General features: G+C 34.3%; 2 protein-coding genes across 7 annotated transcripts in view; one reads left to right on the forward strand and one right to left on the reverse strand.

The window, feature by feature from the left end:
* The window catches only part of LRRTM3 (leucine rich repeat transmembrane neuronal 3), a 164217-nt gene extending 141640 nt beyond the window's left edge, over positions 1–22577 (forward strand). The window contains exon 3 of the mRNA XM_025986732.2: positions 19231–22577. Coding sequence (XP_025842517.1) covers positions 19231–19440 — 210 coding nt within the window. The 3' untranslated portion in view covers positions 19441–22577. The remainder of the gene's footprint in view (positions 1–19230) is intronic.
* Positions 1–24060, reverse strand: part of CTNNA3 (catenin alpha 3) — a 1674060-nt gene that overhangs the window by 1081570 nt on the left and 568430 nt on the right. The window lies entirely within an intron of this gene.

Raw genomic sequence — 24060 nt, forward strand, 5'->3', positions numbered from 1 at the left:
ATATATATAATTATATATAAATATATATAATATATAGGAAAATATATGAGGTCTTCCCCTTGTTTATTTGTATTCCTGAGAATACATATTCTCTATATGTTTATTACTATATTTATACAGATCTCACACACTTAAAAATCAAACTACCACAAAAATGGCCAGTATTTTAAGAAGGCAGATTTAATATGCAGCTCTCTATCTCCCTCTTAACATATTAAGCAAATACCTGTGTAACTGATCCCCTCTCTTTAAGTATTTAGAAGCATTTGGCACCTGCAGTGTCTACTTTGAGCTTCAAATAATGTTTGTTTTCCCAGAGATGTTGGTGCCTGAAAAACTCAAAGATACATTTGCAGTGACTGCGGTTTAGAGAAAGACACAAATTTTGCTCCTTCGTGTTGCTTCTAAGAATTTCTCTGCAAATAAATGGCATTTAATATGTTCTTAACTGAGTAAGTTTAATGTAAAACACCATGGCCAAAAATCAAAATTTGAAAAAAAAATCAAATCCCAAATCCCAAATCCCCCTTTACCTCTAAGCATAAGCAGTAGTGGTCTACATTTAAAACTATATTAACAGGAACAAGTACTCCATCCCACAATTATCAATAAGATTAGGGAAAAAAATAACCCTGAGAGAGGTGCCGATTTTACTTAAATTCATGGCAAGAAGTAATGAGAGCAGAGTTGAGCACAAATGTGACACCTGCCATTATTAAAATGGGAAAAAGACAAGAGAGGTAAAGTTGGAGATCCTTAAGACAAGCTTCTCTAACTTTATGAGACTGCATACTTGTTGTCTGCCCATGTTTAATATTTTGTCAAAATAAGATACAGATGAAGCTCTCCAGTCCAGGGAATAAGAGGGACCCAAGCTGCCACTAGGAGGCAAGAGAAAAGCTATAATGAACATTTGGAAGATTGAGCTACTGCAAAGTGCCTGACATGTTGCCTGGCACCTTGTAAGTGCTCATTACATTAATTGAGTTGAATATTAATTGAATTGTAGGTTTACTAAAAGCATGCTTCCTGAGTTAGGAGGCCCAAGTAAATGGGGCTAAAATTAACTGACAAAGTCAAAGCCACCTATTTTTAAAATACATGATAAGCAACACAGGAAGCTTTTACAACTAGCCAGCAAAATCTGAGCTTTCAATCAATAATTTCTTTCACCGAGGTGTGAAGCATGGAATGGATCCAGATGCACAGATGGTATTTTACATCTGCACATGCAATTTCCTTTTTCTCCATTTTATTTAAATCTCTATTTCATTTTGTTTTTTTTGAAAAGAATGATAAAACTTACCAGTAAAATGTAGCACTACTTACTGCCTTTGGAAATGTTGCTCACCTCCATTTCACATTTTTAGCAGCAATTTAGCCATCTTACAGTATGTGTAGAAAGATTTCTTTTTTAAATATAAACTCCCCTTTACTATATCCTGAATAATTTCAGAAGATTCAATTCCTCCAGAGATCTAAAACTTTCCTAGGATTTAAAGCAAGTATCTCTCCTCATCCTTATTCCTATTTTCTTAAAATTAGTGCTAAAAATTTCTTAAAATCATAGATTCTTAAGGCCAGATTGAATCTTGGAGATCATGTTAATGCAATCCTCTCTTCAATATATGAATAATGAAGTCTTAGCAAGGTTGGAAACTTGCGTGGGTAATTCTGCTGATTAGTGCAAGGGAGATAAGAAATATACCTGCATCACAATCCATAATCCACAGAGAAACATGTAAAGAGACCAACATATATATATAACCATAGCTCAAAAAAACTGATTTCCAGGACTCCATTAGAATGGAGCCCTTATCCTTCTAAAGTAAGACAGGTTCATTTATGGATATAAAGAAATCTGATTTTCAAAATCCAGAGTGTTTCTCAAAAAATTAAATGTAAATATAATTTTTCATAGTCATATTACATTAAAAATAAATAAAGCATTAAAATAATAATGGATCTAATATACAGCATGGTGACTATAGTTAAAAATAATAATGAACAATATTAATATTGAATTGTAAATTTTGGTAAGGGAGTAAATAACAATACTACAACATAAACAAAGAAAATATTTAAAAAGAAATGTTGAATTTACCTTTAGAAAAATGCCCTGCTAAAACAAACAAAATCAGTTGATATATTCTCTGATTGTTATGCTGACTACTCTTGGCTCAAACTTCTCTTCTGAGCCCCAGAATTGAACAGAGTCTCTCTCCAATATCTCCATTATGCTATGTCAAAATCTCTATATCTTTATCATATCTGACACCAAACTCGCAGCCAACGCAACTATGAACCCATTCCCTTGCGTGTATCCTATTTCAGTGAATACCCTCCAAATCAGGACATTTGTGCATCCAGAAACCTAAACATCCTTAATACCTTCTCACTCACTGCCATTTCTAATCCCTCCAATAAATAATCCCTGCCCCCTCCTCAGTCCTGTCCCTGTAGTCTCCAGTTCCACTATTCTGGATCCTCCTCCCATGCCTGTCTCTGAGTTTTTGCCATCTTACCTTGGCTTGACGCATTCATCCTCCCACCTTCACTCACTCACCTGTTCACTCATCTCAATGCTCAAGGAACATTTTTAGGGAAACCTTCCACAATGTACCATCCTGCAAGACTAGTTCCCTGTATGTTTCCTCCATAACCAACATCAAAGTTTATATCTTTATGTGACTATTTAATGTATATCCTCTTACTATAATATCTATTTTTATTTATTTACTCATCTCACTAGTACCTAGGGGATAGTAGCTGACACATAATATGTCTTCAATGATAATTTACTGAATGGATGAAATGATTAATAAGGGTAAGAGGAAGGGAAGAATGGAGAGAGGAAGGAGAATGAGAGCAGGAATGATTTATAATAAAAAACACATAAAGAACTTGGAAAATTCCATTTCAAGCTTATCTTTAGCTTAGATCAATGTGAACTAGTAGGACATATATATGAGGTCATAGGCCAAGGTCACATTTTGACCAAATGAATCCAAGTTATCCAATCCTCAGTTTACAGATTTTTCCCTCAGGACTAACCATCACATATAAAAGTATCTGAAAGTCCCCCCTTTAAAGAACACCATTTTCAGAGTTTTTGCTGAGCCCAGTAAAGAATTCCTTTCTCTCAGTGGAACTCCAAGTCCCAAAGAGATTCATATCTATATCTGAGACACCGCAACTACAGTGCCTACTAACTAGTCAGTAAACACTGTAGAAAGTCCTAACGCATGACTGCTTTAAAGCATGACTTCCATAAAGTGTGTGTGTGCGTGTGTGTGTGTGCGTGCTGTGTGCATTTGTGTCTCTAAGAAGGTGAAGGAAGAAGTCAGCAGGGAAGTGACTGAGAGAGAGAGAGAGCAACAAAATGTTACTCCTAAATAATTTAGAAAAACAGAATCAAGGCAACTATTATGGTTTATAAATTTTTTTCTGCTGTCATCTTAACATCACAATCTTCAAAATTCAGGGTGAGTCTAGCAGGCCAAATATAATTATGAGAATGCAAAAGCAGAAAGAAACAGAAAATGCCAATGCACTACAGTAGAGCACTTCATTTGATTATGTGACTTAGAATATTGGTATAATTTGGCTCCCATTAAGAATTTTCTTAAATTGGAATACAATTTCTAAGACACTCTTAATCCACTTCAACTAGAACCTACACCATGAATTTAAAGTCACCAATAATTCATAATATTTGGAGAAGCAAGGCATAATCCATATTTATAAGCTCTAGAGATAAGATTTGCATTCCCAGTTTGGTTTCCCTCATGCTCTGCTGGCCATATTTTTTGTGGGGGGATATTTTTGAGATTGATTTATGAGCACATGCTGCGCATAAGAAAGTCTGATTTATAAACACAAGGGAAGAATCCTAGGGATTAAAGAAACCACCATAAACACAGATATGAGTGCCCATGGCCCAGCTCACTGCCAACTTTCTGCCACAGGTACAGAAGGAACACAGCGATAGAGCAAGGCCTAAATATAAGATCTAGGAGATGTGCAATTTCAGGTAAAATTTGTATATCTGGGTTTGGAAGGCCCTGAGGAAGCCAATAAATCTACAGATATCTCCTCTGGACCAAGAAAGACAATAGAAAAAGCAAAGTAGTTGCTTTCGAGTGTGTATGATAAAAATGGGAAGATAGGCATAATTCATCATAAGATAGTCACTAACATAGCAGCTCATATGAAGTATTGGGGAAGGAGTAAAAGAACAAATTGCTACAGTTCAGAGAAGCATGGTTATAGAAGTTCCTGGGTTTTGTTTTTTTCTAAAGGCTTCATATAATAAGTAGAATTTAACCTCACTCCTGGTAGGATCCAGAGTAGCAGGGAAGAGGTAGCAAGAGGAAACCAGGATGAGTGATAACTCCAAATGCTTGCACTTCTTTATAAAGAGACCCTCTCTTTCAAGACAAAAAAAAATCATCTGTGTTACATAAACAAGTAGATTGTTTTGCAGGTTAGAGACATTTTCTGCTGGATTAGGTTTTGAAATTGTATTTTTCCACTTATCTTACAGCATCTATATGGGGGTGGAAAAAGAAACATCAGCAGGTTAATTTCTACCTTTCACAGAGATTTTGCTGTTCATAATTTAAAACAAAACCACTGAGGTATGGAACAAAATTGTGGAAGTCAGGAATACATTTGGAGAAATTGAGGTTAATGAAGAAATCTGGACTATGGATAGAATTCCTATTGTAGGGTTTCAAAAAACCAGCAGATTTGCTGAAACAAATTTTTTTCTCCTCAGAGAGGAAAGCTATTATTTTATTATTTGTCATTCTTATGCTTAAAGCCTGATCATTGGTATTTAATCAGTAGGCATCATCTTCCTCATTTTATAGATGTTCAGAGAAAAGAAGAAGTAACATGTCTAAAGCTAAAGAGTAAATCAGTATCCCACTCTAGAAAGACAATTCTGAATCCTTTCAATTTAGTTGGATATTTGATATTTGAACTATAATACGTTTCACTAATAATCCAACCATTCTAATAATGTCCAAATGTTTCTCTCTCTTTTCTTCAGTTCTGATAGACGGAGACTATAAATTTTTGAGCACTTCAATTTAATTGCATCTCAAATATAGATTAATGTGGCAACAGTAATAATTATTGGAAAAATGACTGTTGGCAGAAGCATTTAAAAATGCTTAATTCTCTGAGCTCATTTCAGCCATATATTGAACAATGATATGAAAGTGACAAGCAGTGAACTATGTAGAAAAAGAACACAGGACATGATGGAGTGTTTCAATCAATCAGGTGTAATATTATAATCATCCCTTTCACTTACTGGGAACTTATTATTCCAGGAATCACATATATGTTATCTCTAGTGCTAACAACAAAACTGTAAGGTAGAGATTATTATATCCATTTAGCCAACACCAATATTGTGGCTCGGAGAGGTTATTGAACTAGCCCAGGGGTAAGTGATGCTGACTGACCCTTTCCTTTCCATCCTCACTGCTAGTACCTGTACCTGACCTCAGGCCCTCATCACCTCTCACCTACCATTTTGCTGTATTCTCATAAACTGTACGTAGACCTGTTGTTGCTCCTCCACGAGCATAACTTGCTCCTGCCAGTTTGAGCAGTTTGGTCCCTTGACCAGCCATCTGTCATGCCCCTGTGGCTCTATCTGGGATGATCTTCCTGCTTTTCTCCTAGTGAGTTTCTTCTTCCGTCAAAGCTCAGCTTAGAAGTACTCTTTCTAAAGAGTTTCCTGACCCCAGCCTAGCAGAGCAGATCATGCCCTCTCTGAGGCCACTGCATAAAGACTGAGCTTCCTCACTGTTTATATATTTAGATGTTGGATTCCTCCTAAAGACTGGGAGCTCCTTGAAAACAGGAACCATGCTTCAGTTATCATTAAATTACCATCACCTAGAATAGTTCCTGAAACCTAGCTGGTGTTCAACAAATAGGAATACTTATATCACATGGGGTAGAAATTTAAGCTGGACCCAAAGTGACTACAGATGACATGGAATGTGTTAATTCTCTTCCCATTCCAATGTCACTGAGATTGCAGTCAGCAGTGTCAGGAACCAAAAGGTTCTCTGTGAAAGCTACAGAGAGAATTTTTCAAAATTGCAAATAAAAGAATTTTTATGCTGCATTTTAGTTAAAAATTAGAACAGTTACTCCTCCTTTTGCTGTTCATTTCCCCTGTTACATTTATTAATTATCAAAGATATTAGTTGGTTTGAACAACTGCTTGCTCCCTTATAGTCCATCTGTGCTCTCTTCTCAATAATGCATTGAAGTCATAAGTGCTAGATTTATTGTCTCAGTGATTTCCATGGCACAAATTGTGATTTCACTGCAGCACTAAGCAGAAGGGAGAGCTAATGGGCAAGGCAGAAAATGCTTAATCAATATCACTCGTGGCATAAGTTGAAAACCCTAAACCCCCAAGCAGATTTGGATAAGGGCTACACTCAAGGCTCCAGTCTCCAGAAATGCATTTACTGCACCATGAGGTTGAGAATCATTTTCTTTCCTCCCAAATTCTCAATTACTCTACAGTCCTCTTAGGAACTCACCAAATCTATGAACTGCTCAGCTGATCCACAGGAGAAGAAATTTCTGAAGGAATGAGGTGGAGATATATTATTTCCAGGAAGGGCATTGGCTCCCCCCAAATATGTGGGGTTTTCTTTGAAGATAAAGTATCTATTCTGCATCAGCACAGAGAAGAAAATTTCAGACACTGAGTGCTAAAAGAGATCTTTAAAGATCAGGTGTCAAGTCCTGGACCTGGGAGAAGCACCTCTTATCTGAGTAGTCCAGGGGATGAATCATAATATTATGAGTCAAGAGACTGACCAGATTTCGGTGACCAGAAACCATCAACTTCCTATATTAATTAAATTCTCATGAGCAAAGTGTAACTTGAATGCTGAACCAGGCAGGCATTTCTGTGGTAGTCTCGCATTCTGACAGAAGCCGCCTGTGTGACAATAAAGCAGCTGTGCACCTCAGGATCGGGGTGGCAAGTGTCATCAGGGGATCACTGAGCTGGTAGAAAGACTTCTGAGTTATTAAACTTCTTAAACTTTGAATCCCTTTAAATACCCATAGGAGCTATCTAATTTATCAGAGAGTCTTCCTTTCTTCAAAACCATGCTGCTAAAGTCCTCAAGTAAAGAGAAAAGGCCTAAGATGTAGCCCCAGAACCATGACACATATATAAGCCACATGGCTGCTTTTCAACTGAACACACTGTGAGGAACAATCACTATAATGGTCAGCAGACAGATCCAATAACTTTTTCAATGTTCTTTCATGAGGCTACCATCTAGGAAATGTCTCAATGCTAAAAAGTATAGTTTTATTTTCCTGCCATCACTATCCCTAAAACAGAATGACCCTATTCCATCGTGTTACTTTTCATTGTCTACCACAACACAATATTTCAACAATGTTCTTAGAATTTTAACTACATTTGGATTATATGTGAAATGTTCTTATTTTCTAGAATTTTTCCATTCTTAATTTATATTTTTAAATTATCCTTCAGAAGAAGCTAAGAAAACCTGCATTATTCACTTACTAGTAATTATAGTTCAACAGTAAGATCTTAGTACATTTAGTTAAGAAATTGTAGCTTTGCTCCTACCCTGTCACTTAGATGTGTCCCAATTTCATGTCCTATGATAAAAACTTATAAAATCATTGAAAATAAATAAGTCATTCAAAATACATTAGTTGTCCCCATCATTTGGAATGGTTCCCATTACTTATACTTTTAAAAATATGATTTACTTACATAAGCTACAAATATTTTATTAAAATGTAAGCTGAAGCTAAAAAGAAAAGTATATGAGAAGAGAATAAAAATAAAAGGTAAGAAAAATTTAATCAATAGGATGAAAGAGACACATGGTAAATTTAGTTGATAATATAATCATTTTCCAAAATCAATACCAGTTCAAAAAAGAGTTGCCTTGTTTTGACAAAATTTCTCAAAGATGGTAAAATCAGAGGCTCCAGTGTTTCATTACAAATATGCACAAAATATCATACACCAAAAGCCTTCTCTCTTTGTATCTATACTCATAACCAGTCTCAAGTTTATTGATTTTTAAACTTCATATTCATATATTATAAATAAGGAATAAAGCTCAGTGACGAAGACAATTTATCCTCATATCTATTGTGCCTTGAATTATCCTCAAACGTTTGACACAATTCTATGCCTGAAGTAAGAATTCCACAAATACTCACTAGTAAGAAAGGGTAATAGGAAAAAGATACCAAAGATGCTCCTATTGGGAAAAAGTCACGAAACATTACCAAGTTGTATGTGTGTGTATATACACACACATGTGTACACAGACATATACTATGTTTATATACATAAAATATGCTTATATATAATGTATACTTATATATTTTAAATTATACATAATATATAATATACTATGTGTATATGTATTATCTCATGTAATGTCAGAACCTTATTAATAGATTTTAAAACTAAACCTGAGAGGACAAAATCAGATATTAAGAGTATATTAATTTATAATTTTGTTTATAATTCTGTGGTGCCTGGTAGCTCAGTTGGTTAAGTGTCTGACTCTTGATCTCACCTCAAGTCTTAATCTCAGGGTTGTGAGCTTTGTTTAAAAAAAACAAACAAACACACAAATCTATTTATAATTCTATTCAAAATTTCATTCACTGAAGAACTTCTTTAATAGCCATGAGAAAATTATAAAAATCATTTTGACACCTTAGATTAGTTTAGATTTCCTAATCCCTACATTAGATTTCCTTAATCATTTATTTTTGAAAGGTTCATATCAGTTTCTCCTTCCAAATCTTGATGTTTGATAACAGATATTTAGATAACAGAATGCAAAATGATGAATTCTTAATTTTATCCATGATGGCTTAAGATTAAACTTTTTCACAAAGAAGCCTGTATCCCATAAAGAATCTATCTGATACATCTATAAATTGAGGTTAATCCTTTCCTTCATCACTTATCTTGTATCATTCTGGTCATGGATTAGCAGTATATATTATGGGACTTAACAAAAAAGAAACAATAATAAAAGCTCTTACATAAAATTCACTTGTATTATTTCAAAGTTGTGTCTTGTATATCATCGATGTCCAGCCATGTTAAAAGGAGCTAAAACAAATTCTCTAAGGTATCCTAATGATAATGAAGACTGTTATACAACCTCAGGCTTGAGCTTTACTGTCTTAATATGGCCCAAAACATTTTGATTTTTTTTAACAACATTTGATAGCTACTTTGAACTTTGAGTTAAAACCAAATCAATATATTGTTAATGAAACAAAATGGACCATTAATATATAACACTTCACATTTTCCCTTTATGTACTTTATTTTTAATTAGCTTGATCAAAGCCATAGTTGTAAAAAGATTATCTGCACATATATGCGGCTGGTCACATAACCCCGATCAAAGATATAACTATTCAGTTTGATCAAAGATACAACTATTCAGTTTATGACTAAGAAGCTAAAGACAGACATACTATATAGCCTATGCAGTAAGGTGACAAAATGAACCTAAAAGATGACAGTTTGTAAATGCTAGGTGAAACTGAAAAGGGAGAGAGAGACTAAAATTAAGTGAGACAATGTAGGTAAACTCTGATAAGAGCTAGATACTCGGGGCAGCCCCGGTGGCGCAGCGGTTTAGCGCCGCCTGCAGCCCAGGGCGTGATCCTGGAGACCCAGGATCGAGTCCCACGTCGGGCTCTCTGTATGGTGCCTGCTTCTCCCTCTGCCTGTGTCTCTGCCTCTCTCTCTCTCTCTGTCTCTGTCTCTATGAATAAATAAATAAAATCTTTAAAAAAAAAAAAAAGAGCTAGATACTCCCCACCTCTACCATTACTTCCAGTCATTACAATGATAGTCATTCCTTCCTTATATAATCTATAGGTGCTAATGCAAGTTAGAAGTTAATCTTCATTTAAATGTTAACAAGAAGTATTTTACAGTATTATAATAAAAGCTATATTAGCAGGACTGACTTTTTAATTATCTTGGGTGCCTGGGTGGCTCAGTTGATTAGGCCTCCAACTCTTGGTTTCAGCTCAGGTCACGATCTCATGGGGTGTGAAATAAGACCCCGCACACCAGGCTCTGAGCTCAGTGGAGAGTCTGCTTAAAGATTCTCTCCCTTGGCCCTTCCCCATTGCTCATGCATGCTCTCTCTCTCTCTCTCTCTCTCAAATAAATAAATAAAATATTTTTTAAAAAATAAAGTTTACTATCTTTGTGTCATATAAAATTCTGAAATAAGTTAATCAGTAATCTATTGACAATTATTAAATATTACTGAATTATTTATAATAGATTAACTGTATCTAGTAGTTCATCCTTATCTAAAGACCTTATGTCTTTATTACAAACATAAGTATATAAATGTAAACTTTGTAAGAAGTAGTTTTGTTCACTGCCAGTCTTTCCACTAATGAGAATTTTCAAAATTTTACTAATATATAAGCCTGTGCAACCTCTGAAAAATCTTTATTCTCTATAAAATTCATAGTCTAGAGAGAATATATTAATATACATGAAACAAAAGCAATATATAAATAAAACCAAGTGGGCCAGCTCCAACATGTTACCTATATAAAGGCTTAGAGAAAAGGCAGATCTTTCTCTTCATTCCCACCATAACCTAAACACACTGCCACCCACCCAGGAAAAATGGTAATTTACTGCTTGTTTGTGAGGCCAAGGAATTGATTTTGTTCATTCAGTATCCAAGAATACTAAAGGATATATGGGTGGGTGGATGGATGGAAAAAATGGTACATATTGTTACTTACACATATTTAAATTTGAAGAAATTCATAGCAGGAACTCATCCCTACAGAATCAAATTATCTGAGGGGTTTTCATAAAAGAAGTATTATTTGAACTAAATCCCTAAGGGCAAGATTTTTATGCAATTTAGCAGATGTATATAGAATATTGTTTCATTTAGTTTGGAGATAATCTCAGCCAAAACCTGAATTAATTTCAAAATTAAGTTGAAGAGACTCTTTTCTAAGCAGTAAATAATAACATTATTTGAAAGCTTGTTTGGAAGACAGATACTAGGATTTAGGGAATCCTGAGATGCTGCCCTCTAGGTCCTAGATAGAAATGAGAACCCATAAGAAACCTGGGTATCAAAGTCCTGCCAATGTAGGAGAAGTTCTCAAGATTGGGCATGTCAGAAATGGACAGCCTATTTTATGAAGAACGTCAAAACTCCAGTAAGCTAGTAGGTAGTAAAAAAAAACAGTTGGAAAGCAAGTAGGATATCAGAAATCATGACAGAAAACCAAATATAAATGCCAATGTTCAGCGAAATCCCATATAGTACCTCACCATGAGACTAAAATGCCCTGTCATTCACATATACAGAGTTCTTTCACCAGTCACATCTGCAGCAGTACTAAACACTGTCATTGTTTTCTGTTTTGAAGTGCTGAATGCAATCGGTGATTTTCATTCATTCACAGATTTACACAAACTATATCAAAAATATCAACTGCTGTATTATCATTATAAGATCCTTTAGTGGATTATTGTTAACTACAATTTCTGGAGGTGGGGAGAGAAAAACAAGGAGATTGTTTTTAAACTGATTAGCAACTGCACCTCATTGCACAACAGTATGAAGAAACAGGTTTGGAAACAGCATTAGATCAGTAGGGCCTTTGAGTCATAGTCTCAATTTGGGCCCCATCACTTTACCTGGTAACAGTGCCAATTTAGCAGGCATCGAGCTGTGCAGAAAGATTTGCATGTAAATGAAAACAGTTTGGGGCATTTTGCTTTGCCTCAGTAAAAGAGAAACATCACTTTTCGCTGGCACTACAAAAATAAAACAGGTTAACACAGAAGGATCCTGAGCAGAGTCCATTACTGGGAGAGCTAATCTGGCAGGTGAACCAAACTCTTGGAGATCATGGGCTGTGTTTTTAGGGAGCACTAAAGAGTTTGAAAAATGCAGGTGTGAGAGGTATTAAAGGACAAAGCACAGATATACATTCTGAAATTTATAGGAGGAAAATCACCAAATTAAGAATAATTATTTTATTTTTAATACTGTTTAAAAATTTATGTATTTCAAATTTATAACTAATGTTTTATATGACAAAATACAATATGTTTTAAGGTAAAATTAATAATATAAAATTTAAATAATTAAAATAAAATAAAAATTAAAGAAGGATTTTAAACATTATAATGAAGTGCTATGTACCTCATCATTAGTATGGATTTTTGAAAATTCATTGTGGCCCTCTATCCTAGAATCATAATGGCCTGGTCTTCATGTCATTAGATAATAGCATATTTTCTTTGGCATGTAGTTCCCATAAACCCCAGTTATCCTGGGATGAGTGTTTTTAATTTCTTCTTAGCCTATACTTACTATACTTTACTACCTCATTCACTCATGTATTCATTCATTCATTCATTCATTCATTCAATGGGTACATATTTAGTGCTTATTATGTTTCAGGACCATGTGAACTCATATAAGGCACAGAGAAATGTGGTTAGTCATAGATTTTTGTGGTTAGGAAGGTTATAGTCTAAGATAAAATATATGCACAAATAAAGACCATAGGAGACAGAATTTCAAAATAAACATATCATAAAAGTATTGAGGAAGTTCCTTGATAATTCAAGGAAGAAGAGAGCAACAAGAATGAATAAATGAGTAAGACAGAAATGCCAGTTGGGGAACAGAGAAACCCTCTTCCTCTATGGAGTCCTCTCCATTCCACTTGCTAAGCATGTTAGAATGGTTTATGTTCCATCTAGAAGCCTTCAGGACAAGCATGTGGAGTATCTCTAGCATCTAACACACAGCCCCAGGCCTTGGAGAGGCAGTCAGCAAATTTTTGTTGAAGGAAATAAATCAATATGTGAATTCTTCTATCTGGTTTTTATATACTAGCAGGCAAATTTATGAAAACCAATGTATATATAGCCTACCCCTACTTATTTTCTTATTGCAAAGCTGGAATAGAAATATATTGTTTTGTAAAGGTAAATACACTCACAAGTGATAACATCATTGAAATATTTAAGATATATTTTCTAAAATTGCAAAGAAAAATGGACCCGTATTTTATAAGATTCTCCCCATTACTTAGGTGGAGTGGGGACACTAACAAGATTATAAATTGGCAAAACACATATAAAATCCACAATTTGTTTTCCTTTTACTCTAAATGCATTTTGGTGCAAGGAGAACTATGACCTTTTAAATGAAATTTGATTTTTTTTCACTTTCTGATTTCGCTGTGCTGGAGTTCACTATAATGTATTTTTGACACAAAAAGGCACTAAAAGAATTATCATCATCCTTTATATAATATTTTATATCACATTATTCTTAAGTTCCAGACACTTGAAAATTTTCAAAATCATATTGAGTCCCTGCCTCCTTATCCTATATTTTTGATATCAGGATAGCAACTGTTATTTTATTTTTTATTTTTTATTTCATTTTTTTGGAGAGAGAGAGAATCTCAAACAGGCTCCATGCCCAGTGCAGAGCCCACCACAGGGCTGCATTTCACAATCCTGAGATCATGACTTTAGCCAAAAGCAAGAGCTATCCAGGTGTGCCAGCAATTGTTACTTTAGTTGGCACTTTGCTCTACAAAAATATTAAAATTGGGTATCAAATTCTGGATTACATTTAATAATTTAGAAGTATAAAATTAGTTTTTTTAAGTTAAAGATAGCATAACATAAAATCAGGCTCTTAATTAAATATTCCCTAGAAAATTTTTTAAATTACTAGTAGAATCAAGATAATTTAAATTAATGATCCAACAGTCTGATGTACTCACACGAATTAACCATTAGAATGCTAAAGAGTTCTAAAAGATAGATTGCTCTTCAAACAGATAAATTAGTTTCAAAGTAAAATATATTATCTCTGGAGGAGTCTATAAAAGTAAATTTTAAATCACTACTCAGCAAAACTGAGTCTTGCCAATATACTGCAAAATAACAACATTATTTCCAAACAAGAAAGGTGGCAAGTTTGTTAAGGAAACCACAAAGGATGATATAATTGGTAGAATCAGCAAATCAGAGCAGAGTATGTATATACATATAAATACACACACACACACACACACACACACGAATATATATCTCTTTATATATACATGCAATTACTTGTCTCCCAGCTCACCCCATCCATTGTCTTCCTTCCCTCTTTGCATTATTTATCTATTTCTCCCAGATTTTTCCAAAGAGCAGAAATGATGTCTTATTCATTTTTGTTTCTCATTTCCCTACTTCTGCTTTTGGCAAGCACCTATCTATAACTATTTTTACATACAGAAAGAAATAAAACAAGTATCATATAATATAAAACAAAATAATCAAGTTATAGATTAAGGTTTCTATCTTTTCGCATCTTTTATTAACAGAAAAAACTTAACATCACATAATAGGAAAAATTTCTATCTATTTCCAAATCAACACAGAAATTTAGCTTTAAAATTCTTAAAAGTCTCCCTAAACAATCTTGTACATATTTGGATCTGGGAGTAATATAAAATTCCTGTCCCAGTCCAGAATGTTCTCCAAAAAGATTAAACACTTCTCTTCTCACACTGTATTAACCAATATGAACTTAGTAAGACCAGAGAGCTCTGATTTTGAGCTGTTACCATCTACCCACATAATAAATCCATGATAAACAGTTTATTTACTGAGAACTCAGTGTGCAAATCAGTACCATAAAGCTATGGTACAGCACAGGAAATCAGTGTGAACACCCTATTGGAAATAAGACTCAAATGTTGAGAACTGGTGCTTAACACAATGTTAGACTCCTGAGACAGTACAGGTTAGATAAAGTGATAAATCAGGAGTAAAGTGTAGTGATTAAGAAGTTAGGCAACTACTTCTGCAACTCAACCAGGTAAGAGATTTTAAACTACATAAATTATCTAAGTCTTAGTTTTCTCAACAGTAAAGTAGGGATCATTATATTTACCTCACAGCAGCCATTGGGAAGCTTAAATAAGATGACCCCAGTTCAGCATGTAGCTTGATACCTAGCACTCAGTAAATGCTCAACGAATGATACTGATGATAATGAAGAAACTGTTAGAAGCATGTCTAGGTAGCTGTTGATATGGAACAAATGACCACAGCTGCTCAAGTAGCTAGACAGAGAAACCAAAAATCCTAAATACATTAAGGTAGAACCTGAGGTAACATCTGGGCCAACTCTGACATTCTCCCAGGGAACCAAGCTATAGTAATAGTGATAATTACTGACCCTATTTCTCATCATATAATACTTCCATTTTTATCAAATGCCTCAATACTTAGAAATCAAAATAGTAATTAGTAATAAAATTTTCAAGATGGGAAACAAGCCAGCAGGGAAGATATTTTCCATCATTTAATATAACTCAAATGATACCAAAGACATATCTATTTGACTGTAAGTAAAATTACCAGCCTGTACAAAAAGCTCATGTTTGGTAGGGCTGAAACAAATGTTAAACCATCCCCAAACACACATTAAATTGCAGCTACCCTAGCAAAACTCAAGGCTAGTCTTAAAAACTAGCTTATGCAGATAAACAAAAGTAGAGTCATCAAGATGAGCAAGAATAAAGTCATTAGCAAGTCCATTTTGAAAAAGAATTTTAAAAAAAGAAAAAGAATTAAGACACTTCTTTAAATGCATATTTTGGGGTACCTAGATGGCTCATTCAGTAAAGTGTCTGACTCTTGACTTCAGCTCAGGTCAGGTCATGATCTTAAGAGTTCTGAGACTGAGCCACATGTGGGGCTCTACACTCAGTGTGGAGTCTGCTTGGGATTTTCTCTCCCCTCTTCCTCTGCCTCGCCCCCTGTGCACTTTCTCTCTCTAAAAGTAAATAAAGTATTTAAAATATACATTATAATATATAATATGTAGCATATCTATATACATCTTATATAAATAACAAATACAAAATTATTGTTATTTAAAATTGTCCACAACCAGTGTATCACCAAAATTTGTATTTTTCATACCTGATTTAAATGATTTCAAAATCTTAAGTAATTGACAACAAGATTATATATGTGTGTGTGTGTGTATTTATGGATATGGCAATATACTGTGTATATATGTACTTCAAAATATGTATGTGGTCTTATAAATATACATGTGAATATATCCCTTGCTAACTCTTAGATTTCCAATATCATTTAAGTCATCCTAGGAAAATCTACTGTGATGTTATATTCAAATATGCCTAGCTGCTTAAATTCTACTAACTGATACATCTTACTATGTTATTTTCTTGATATTAAGATGTTATTAACTTTAAGAATCACTTTCAACTGCACAGAAGAAAATACATGTTAAACATTTAAACTGATTTTAAGTTCCATACCAATTTCAGAAATATTAAAATGGAAAATATGACTTGATATTGAAAAAATAGAACTATATAAGGCACATCTAAAAATAAGATACTCTCGGGATCCCTGGGTGGCGCAGCGGTTTGGCGCCTGCCTTTGGCCCAGGGCGCGATCCTGGAGACCCGGGTTCGAATCCCACATCAGGCTCCCGGTGCATGGAGCCTGCTTCTCCCTCCGCCTGTGTCTCTGCCTCTCTCTCTCTCTCTCTCTCTGTGACTATCATAAATAAATAAAAAATTAAAAAAAAAAAACTTTAAAAAAAAATAAATAAAATAAAAATAAAAATAAGATACTCTCTAAAGAAAATATGTGAGATTTTTAAATGAATAATGAGAGCTAACTGATATGGTACAAATTAGGACTTGCACTGTGAATACCAGCAGCCTGTAAATATTAAATCAAGCAAGAAATTGTGTGTGTGTGGTGGACATACACACAATAAATGTGTCATGGTTTATTATTTTTCATAAATCGTCACCATAGAAATTACAAATTATTTGCAGTAGAGTTAATTCCAAATAAGCCAGGAAGCAGAAGTTTCCATGACAAATAAGAACAACTATATAAAATCCTACAGATATATGACCCATAACACATTACAAAGCATTGATTTCCCAGAGGCTAATGTAAAACTCATGTACCCAGTAACAGTTCTATTTTCATATCCTCCTATAACTCAAATCTATTCATGCTGCACAATTACTTTTCCATAACAATATATTTTAGTTATCTGAGTATTTCATCAGTAACAACAGGAATTTTTATTTTAAATGAGCATGTTTGGAGGCATCCTATTATTTTCTTTATGATATTTCAATATCTTGGCCATTTTCTAAAGTGTAAGATGTTTTTTATTGATACATCAGACAACTGTATGCTTCAAAAAATTTTTTAAATCTATATAAATAGGAAGAGTTGCTGGGGAATTTAATTTGATGAACTGGATTACATTTCTGTCTCCAAGGACTAAACCCTACACATTGATACATTGAAATGTTCATATTAAAAACAAACAATAATCTCAAAAGAAGTGAATTCTTTTGCTTAAGAGAAAACAACAACATATCTACTCAACCGATTTTTACTGAAGAAAAAATAACTATGTATAGAAGGGCAGGAATGGAAAGAGAACCTGTCAAAGAGTTCCTGTGCATGGAGAAAGGAAAAAAAAAAGAATTAACCAAAGAACAAAACCTAGACATTCTATTTTTCTTAGCTCTAGGTTCTAATCTCAGCTGAGATCAGAAAAGAATTTAGTCTGATATGCTCAAACAGAAATGTATTTTATCCATACACCGAACAAGAATGGTAGAAGTTTTTATCCAAGGCAATGCAACAACATGAATTAGTAATTAGGATCTTAAACAGAAATCGGGTCTGGTTTCCACACATCTACTTTTTGGAACAAGTTTTTATTTCTTTGAAAGAAATGGGAATAACCTCTGGATTTTGACATCTAATTACATTTCAGACTATCCTTTGTCTGCAACATGTATGTTTCCCTTTCACTCACAGTGGTCACTCCTGTTTTTTTCTCAAATCTTTCAAATTGTGTCTTTCACTAAGCTGCAACTTGCAAAGGAGTCCCTTCCTCATTTACATCTCTATTTCCTTCAAACTAGCACCATCCTTTGCGTTTTTTAGACCTTCATAGGAGCCATAGATTCTTCCTAGATTTGCCTAGGCGTAAACTTTAGATATATGGATCAAACTACAGATATAATATTTCAAAATATTTTCATTGTGAAATAAATATTAAGAAATCATTGAGTAAGGAGAGCCAGAATGACTTACCTAGACAATTGTCTTTCCGCAATGGCTCTCAAAGTGTGGTATGTGGATTAACAGCACCAGCATCATCTGGAACTTGTAAAAAATGCAAATTTCAGGCCCTACCTACTGAAACAGAAACTCTGGGCAGTGGGAGGTTGGATAAAGCAGGGGGAGGTGATTTTTACACATGATAAAATTTGAGAACCCTGTTCTATTGTATTCCAATACCAGACATAATCAAATAATACTTTTCTTAGTTCTAAAACCACAATTTTACCCTCGTGAGGAAAAGCATTTTCTAATTTTTTCAATAAAGCATGTAGCATTTTCAGAACCACTCTGGCTAATATTTACCTGATAATTTTAATTAAGAATTGAGCAGCTGCAGGGGAGCCTGGGTGGTTCAGTGGTTGAGTGTCTGCCTTCAGCTTAGGGCATGATCCAGGGGTCCTAGGGTGGAGTCCCCCATGAGCAGGCTCCCTGTGAGGACCCTGCTTCTCCCTCTGCCTGTGTCTCTGCCTCTCTGTGTGTCTCTCATGAATAAATAAATAAAATCATCAAACAAACAAAAAAGAATTGAGCAGCTCTATGCCAGGTTTTAAAGCTGTTGCACTGTACTTCCTCGTTAAGAATGAGGGACATTAGTAGGACAGCATGGGAACACTTGAGCCACAGACAGAATCACAGAGGTTGAGAAGCCTAGGTGGCTCATGGTTGAGTGTCAGCCTTGGGCTCATGGAGTGATCCTGGGGTCCCGGAATCAAGTCCCACATCAGGCTTCCCTCAGGAAGCCTGCTTCTCCCTCTTCCTTTGTCTCTTGCTCTCTCTGTCTCTCATGAATGAATAAATAAAATCTTAAAAAAAAAAAAAAAGAATCGCAGAGGTTAATGGGGTCAGGACTTCACAGTCATCGAATCTTGCCCCCAAAGTGGTTTGTTGTTTTATAACTGATTTTTCTCATGTCATTTTTTCTCCAGATACCTTTATCAATGAATGTGTCAACCTTTCTGGCATACGACCAGCCCACAATAAGTTACTGTGGGGTGCATCATGAACTTCTCTCTCATAAGTCCTTTGAAACGAATGCACAGGAAGATACGATGGAAACACACCTAGAGACTGAGGTGGATCTGAGCACAATCACAACAGCTGGCCAAATCAGTGACCATAAACAGCAGCTGGCTTAACTGAGCTAATCAGTAGCCCAGGGTTGCCACCCAACTTTGTAACCTCCAGGACAAAATGAGGAAGATTTGTTCATTGTGGACTCTAACAGCAAAACACAACAAAAATCCCCTGTGAAACAAAAATCCAAGATTTATTCATGAAATAAAGAAGACATGAATTGTTTCAAGTCTACACTTTGTAATTAGCTAAGTTGTGCAGTATTTTTTTGACTTAAACAGAGTCTGACCCTGAAAAAAAGAATCTTTTTTTTTTCAAAACTCATCCTACCTACCTGTAAAACTGTACAGAGCTAATGTATTTTTCATATTGTAAAGTTTCAATTATAGAAACAACTGGTATGTACAGTACCATAATTTAATTACATTTTACTTTACAAACTTTACACATTTCAGTTTCTAAAATTTTAAATTAACAAAAAATTATTTCTTGTGTTATTCAGAGTTACTCAGTTTTGTAGGGACTGTTTTGTTACTGCTTTCGTGCCCAGAAACCTTGACTCTAAAATTCTGTGCTGTGCGAAACATGCACGATTTTTATCATGCTTACTGCGTAGAATTTTATCTACTTGTTCCAGAAATAATACATTAACCAAAAAGGATTTAATTGTTGAGACTTGTAAGTTCTTCAATTACATAGGCAGGTTTTTCTTATAAATGAAAAAAAATCAAAGATTTTTTTAACACTTCTCAGACTTAACTGTTGCCTTGAATTACAGCCTAGTTTCTAAGCAGTGAAATGTAATGATAAAGAGGGATATTTTAACAACATATTTCTGAATGAATTGACTCATTATTTCATTCTTTTGAGCAGCCCATTGTCAAGGGTAGGGGGAAGCATGGACAAAACATCACTGGAAACAAAGGCCGTAACCACAGCAACAGACTTTGATACACTTAAAAGGTGCAGCTGCCAGTGACATAGAAAAACTTGTTAGATTTCATTATTTTCAGGCCAAGGTGGGAAGGATAGAGTATAATAATTGTACACTAGCAAATTTTCTCCTAATTAACTAAAGTGGTTTACCTAAAAATAACCATAAAGTCAGTGCAAAATGTGCCTGGATTTTAAGACAACTTTTCATTTAGAATTGTGAGGCTATATTTTGGGAACATCTCAAAAGAAATATGTGAAATTCTTCACTTTATGTGCTACATCAATTCTCTCCTGGGGAAGAAGTCTAAACATTGATAGCTCATTCGATATAGATATCAGCCATGGTGGAGAACTTTATAACTCAAGTAAACTGTAAACATCCTCATATGTTCTCAATTGTTTATGTTGCCATCCATAATGAGATTCACCTCTAAAGTTTCTGAAAAACAACCCAGAGTAATTTGAAGCCACCTGAGATAATATATTGATTATGTAATTGTATTATAAGTTAATTTAAATGGAATTATGAAAACCTAACTTTTCAGAGGCTGAAATAATCAACTTGTTTCTGCTGTTTGCTTGACACAGGTTATTGTTTGAAATTGTTGTTATTTTATCTCTGGTATGCACACATTCTTTTGTGTGTTTTTTAATATAAAACTACAAGTTTCAATTGCTATTGCACTAGAAGAAATGCTTTTTTTATGTTGTCATATTGTATTCATAACATCAAAAATAGGTTGAGCAACAAGGGTCAAACGCAATCAAAAACAATGAAAAAAAGAATTTGTCAAAAACAACGTCAAACTTTTAATTTCTTATTTCTTCCAAAGACATTATATCTACAAAAGTCAGTCTTATGCAGATTTATCATGGCAAATTGAAGAGCAGCTTAAAGAATGAACTTAAAGATTTTATGTTGAAAATATACACTCAAAAGAAATTGGAAGAAGCAAACTCTCTTACTAATTTAAATGAAACTAAATGTCTCAGTACTTGTATCAATTACTTAGCAAACCAGATTTTGTAACACATTTTGCATAAATTATTTGCTATTCAAAATTTTTTGTCATTTTACACCTAATTTTAAGTTCTATTTTTTCCAATCTCTAATTTCTTTGCAATATATTATTGTCAGTGTAGTTAATCCTTTACATTGAGATTTTGTTTTACACAGCAAATTTATAGAGAATTAATTATAAATCTATTATTGTGGGTCTGAAATTGGATGCAAAACTTTATTATGTGAATGAAAATGTCATTTGCAATTTTTTTCTCAGAAGTTGTCCTTGCAAAGGTTCAACATCTTTTCATTCACATAAATAAACATTTTATACCTATTTCCGGACATTTTCAAATTAATAAACAATTTTTAGAAATATAAAGTTCCAGGGAGCCTCACAAATGTATGCCCTTGATATCCTGAAGCAAACTACTTTCTTTTTTAAACATTTTAAATTCACCTAAACAACTATAAGTAGAAGCAGTCATCTTAGAACCACAGCTCTGTGTATCCGAAGACTTAATACAGTAAGACCAAATAAACTAAGTTGGGATTTTTCATATTTGAAATTAAAACCAATGGATATTTTACAAGGAAAAAAAAGAAGAAGGTGCTAGTTATTTGTTTATTTTGTCATGTTCAGAGCCACAGCGGTGGGTGGAAAAGGGACCGAAAACTTATTAGAGGAAACTATGTCTGGAATCTTTATCATACATTTGCAATTTATATATTTGTGTCTAAACCTTAATTATAATCTATCTTTTTCAGCATTCATTAATCTCCTATTTCCTCTTCCTAACCACCCTGTCCCCAGGTCTCCCTCCGTGTTTATTGCTCACTCACTTAAATAACAGAAATGTTGATGTATTTGGAGTTGAAAAGTGCAGTTTGACCCAGCATGGTTACAATATAGCAGTAGCTGCAGCAAACAATAAATTTATGCAGTGTTTGAGGTTTACAAACCACATTTTACATAAATTATTTCAATTTGTTTTCATAACCACCCCCATGAAGACAAATTAATATCAAAGAAGTTGAGACTTACTCAAGAACACAAGGCTAAAGTAAAAAGCCTTCTCTCTAATCGAGCCAGAGACTTTCCAGAGATAGTGAACAGAATGAAAAAAAAAAAAAATGTTTGTCATGTTGTTTAATTCCTAATTTAACTCAGTTCTTCTATCTGTATAATATATGAGCTAAATGAACTCTTTCTGTGTGCTACTCTGGGCTCTCACATTAAAACTCTTTGTTCAAAAAGTACAGGAAGTCATAGATTTCTTAACATATTATATCATTTGTAAATGTGAAGATAAGTTGCTTCCAAGAAGTGGATATATGTCCAAGGTATGGACATAAAAATCAAGAAACACAAGGAAAGAAATCAAAGACCATCTAAATTGAGATTGTGTGGGTTATAAAACAGATCCATAGTGTGAGGTTCAACACATGTTCAACACATGTTCAACTGAAGACATGCTCAATTCAGAGCTAATTGGGAAGACCTTTATACTTTTTTTCTTTTTTTTTCCTTTTTGTGTCTCAGCAAGAGTACTTCTTAAATTGTGAATTCTTTTTTTTTAAAATTCTGAATTCTAATGCCTTTCTTAATAGAGAATAATTTTCTCTATTCTCCTCCTACTAAAAATGAAATGAGGGATCCCTGGGTGGCGCAGCGGTTTAGCGCCTGCCTTTGGCCAAGGGCGCGATCCTGGAGACCCAGGATCGAATCCCACGTCGGGCTCCCAGTGCATGGAGCCTGCTTCTCCCTCTGCCTATGTCTCTGCCTCTCTCTCTCTCTCTCTCTCTCTGTGTGTGTGTGTGTATCATAAAAAAAATAAAATAAATAAAAATGAAATGAATTTATTCAAATTGATGTATAGATGCCAGACATATGCTAACAGGCAAACTAAATTTTATTGATCTGCTCATTTTTACCAAATCTCTATCTCCAGTCCGTCCTGAATGTTCTAGAAAAATCGTAAAACCATTTAGATTTTAATATAAATTATATTTTTAGAAGGAAAGAAAACTTGTATACATTCAACTATCAACACAAATTTCATGATACTATTTGAAATCATATCAGACTCCACAAACACCTTGGAAATAGCAATATCTCTTTGCAAAAATATTTTCTAAAATAAAGCCACTGTATATGGGAGTAAAGATATTTCATTTTGTCTGCTCCTGACTAGAAAATAGACACCATCTCTCAAACTAAACATTCAAAATAAGTAAAGAAACTGAAAGCATGATGATGCAATCTATTAGTATGCTAAAAGAAACAAATCAGATGTGCTGGGTAGATGACAGCACACAAAGGAAAAGATAGTGGGACAGGCAGATATTTGGCCTCATGAAAAAGGGTGAGATCTCTCTAAAGCAGATACAGTAACATCTTACACCAATGTACCTCTTAATGGTTTACTCTGGGTAATAGTATAACAAACTTTTAACACATAAAAAGTCCCACAACCTAGAGCGGTGGTTATGCAGTAAGAATACGGATGCTCTGGTCTTTCAGTAAGAACTTCTAACTACTGCTATGACCTTCTTAACGCACCACAACTGTCCCTAGCTAGAGAGGTGCCAAGACAGGGAATCCAGGATCCATGCTTTCAAAACTCTTACAAACCCACAAAGGTAGAGTAGACTGACAATAGCAATTGTGTTTCATTTTATTGTCAACTATAATGGGGAAGAAACACTTAAGAATACACCAGAGTGGTGATGGGTTATTTTT

Source organism: Vulpes vulpes, chromosome 4 (assembly GCF_048418805.1).
Source record: "Vulpes vulpes isolate BD-2025 chromosome 4, VulVul3, whole genome shotgun sequence".
Classification (NCBI taxonomy): Eukaryota; Metazoa; Chordata; class Mammalia; order Carnivora; family Canidae; genus Vulpes; species Vulpes vulpes.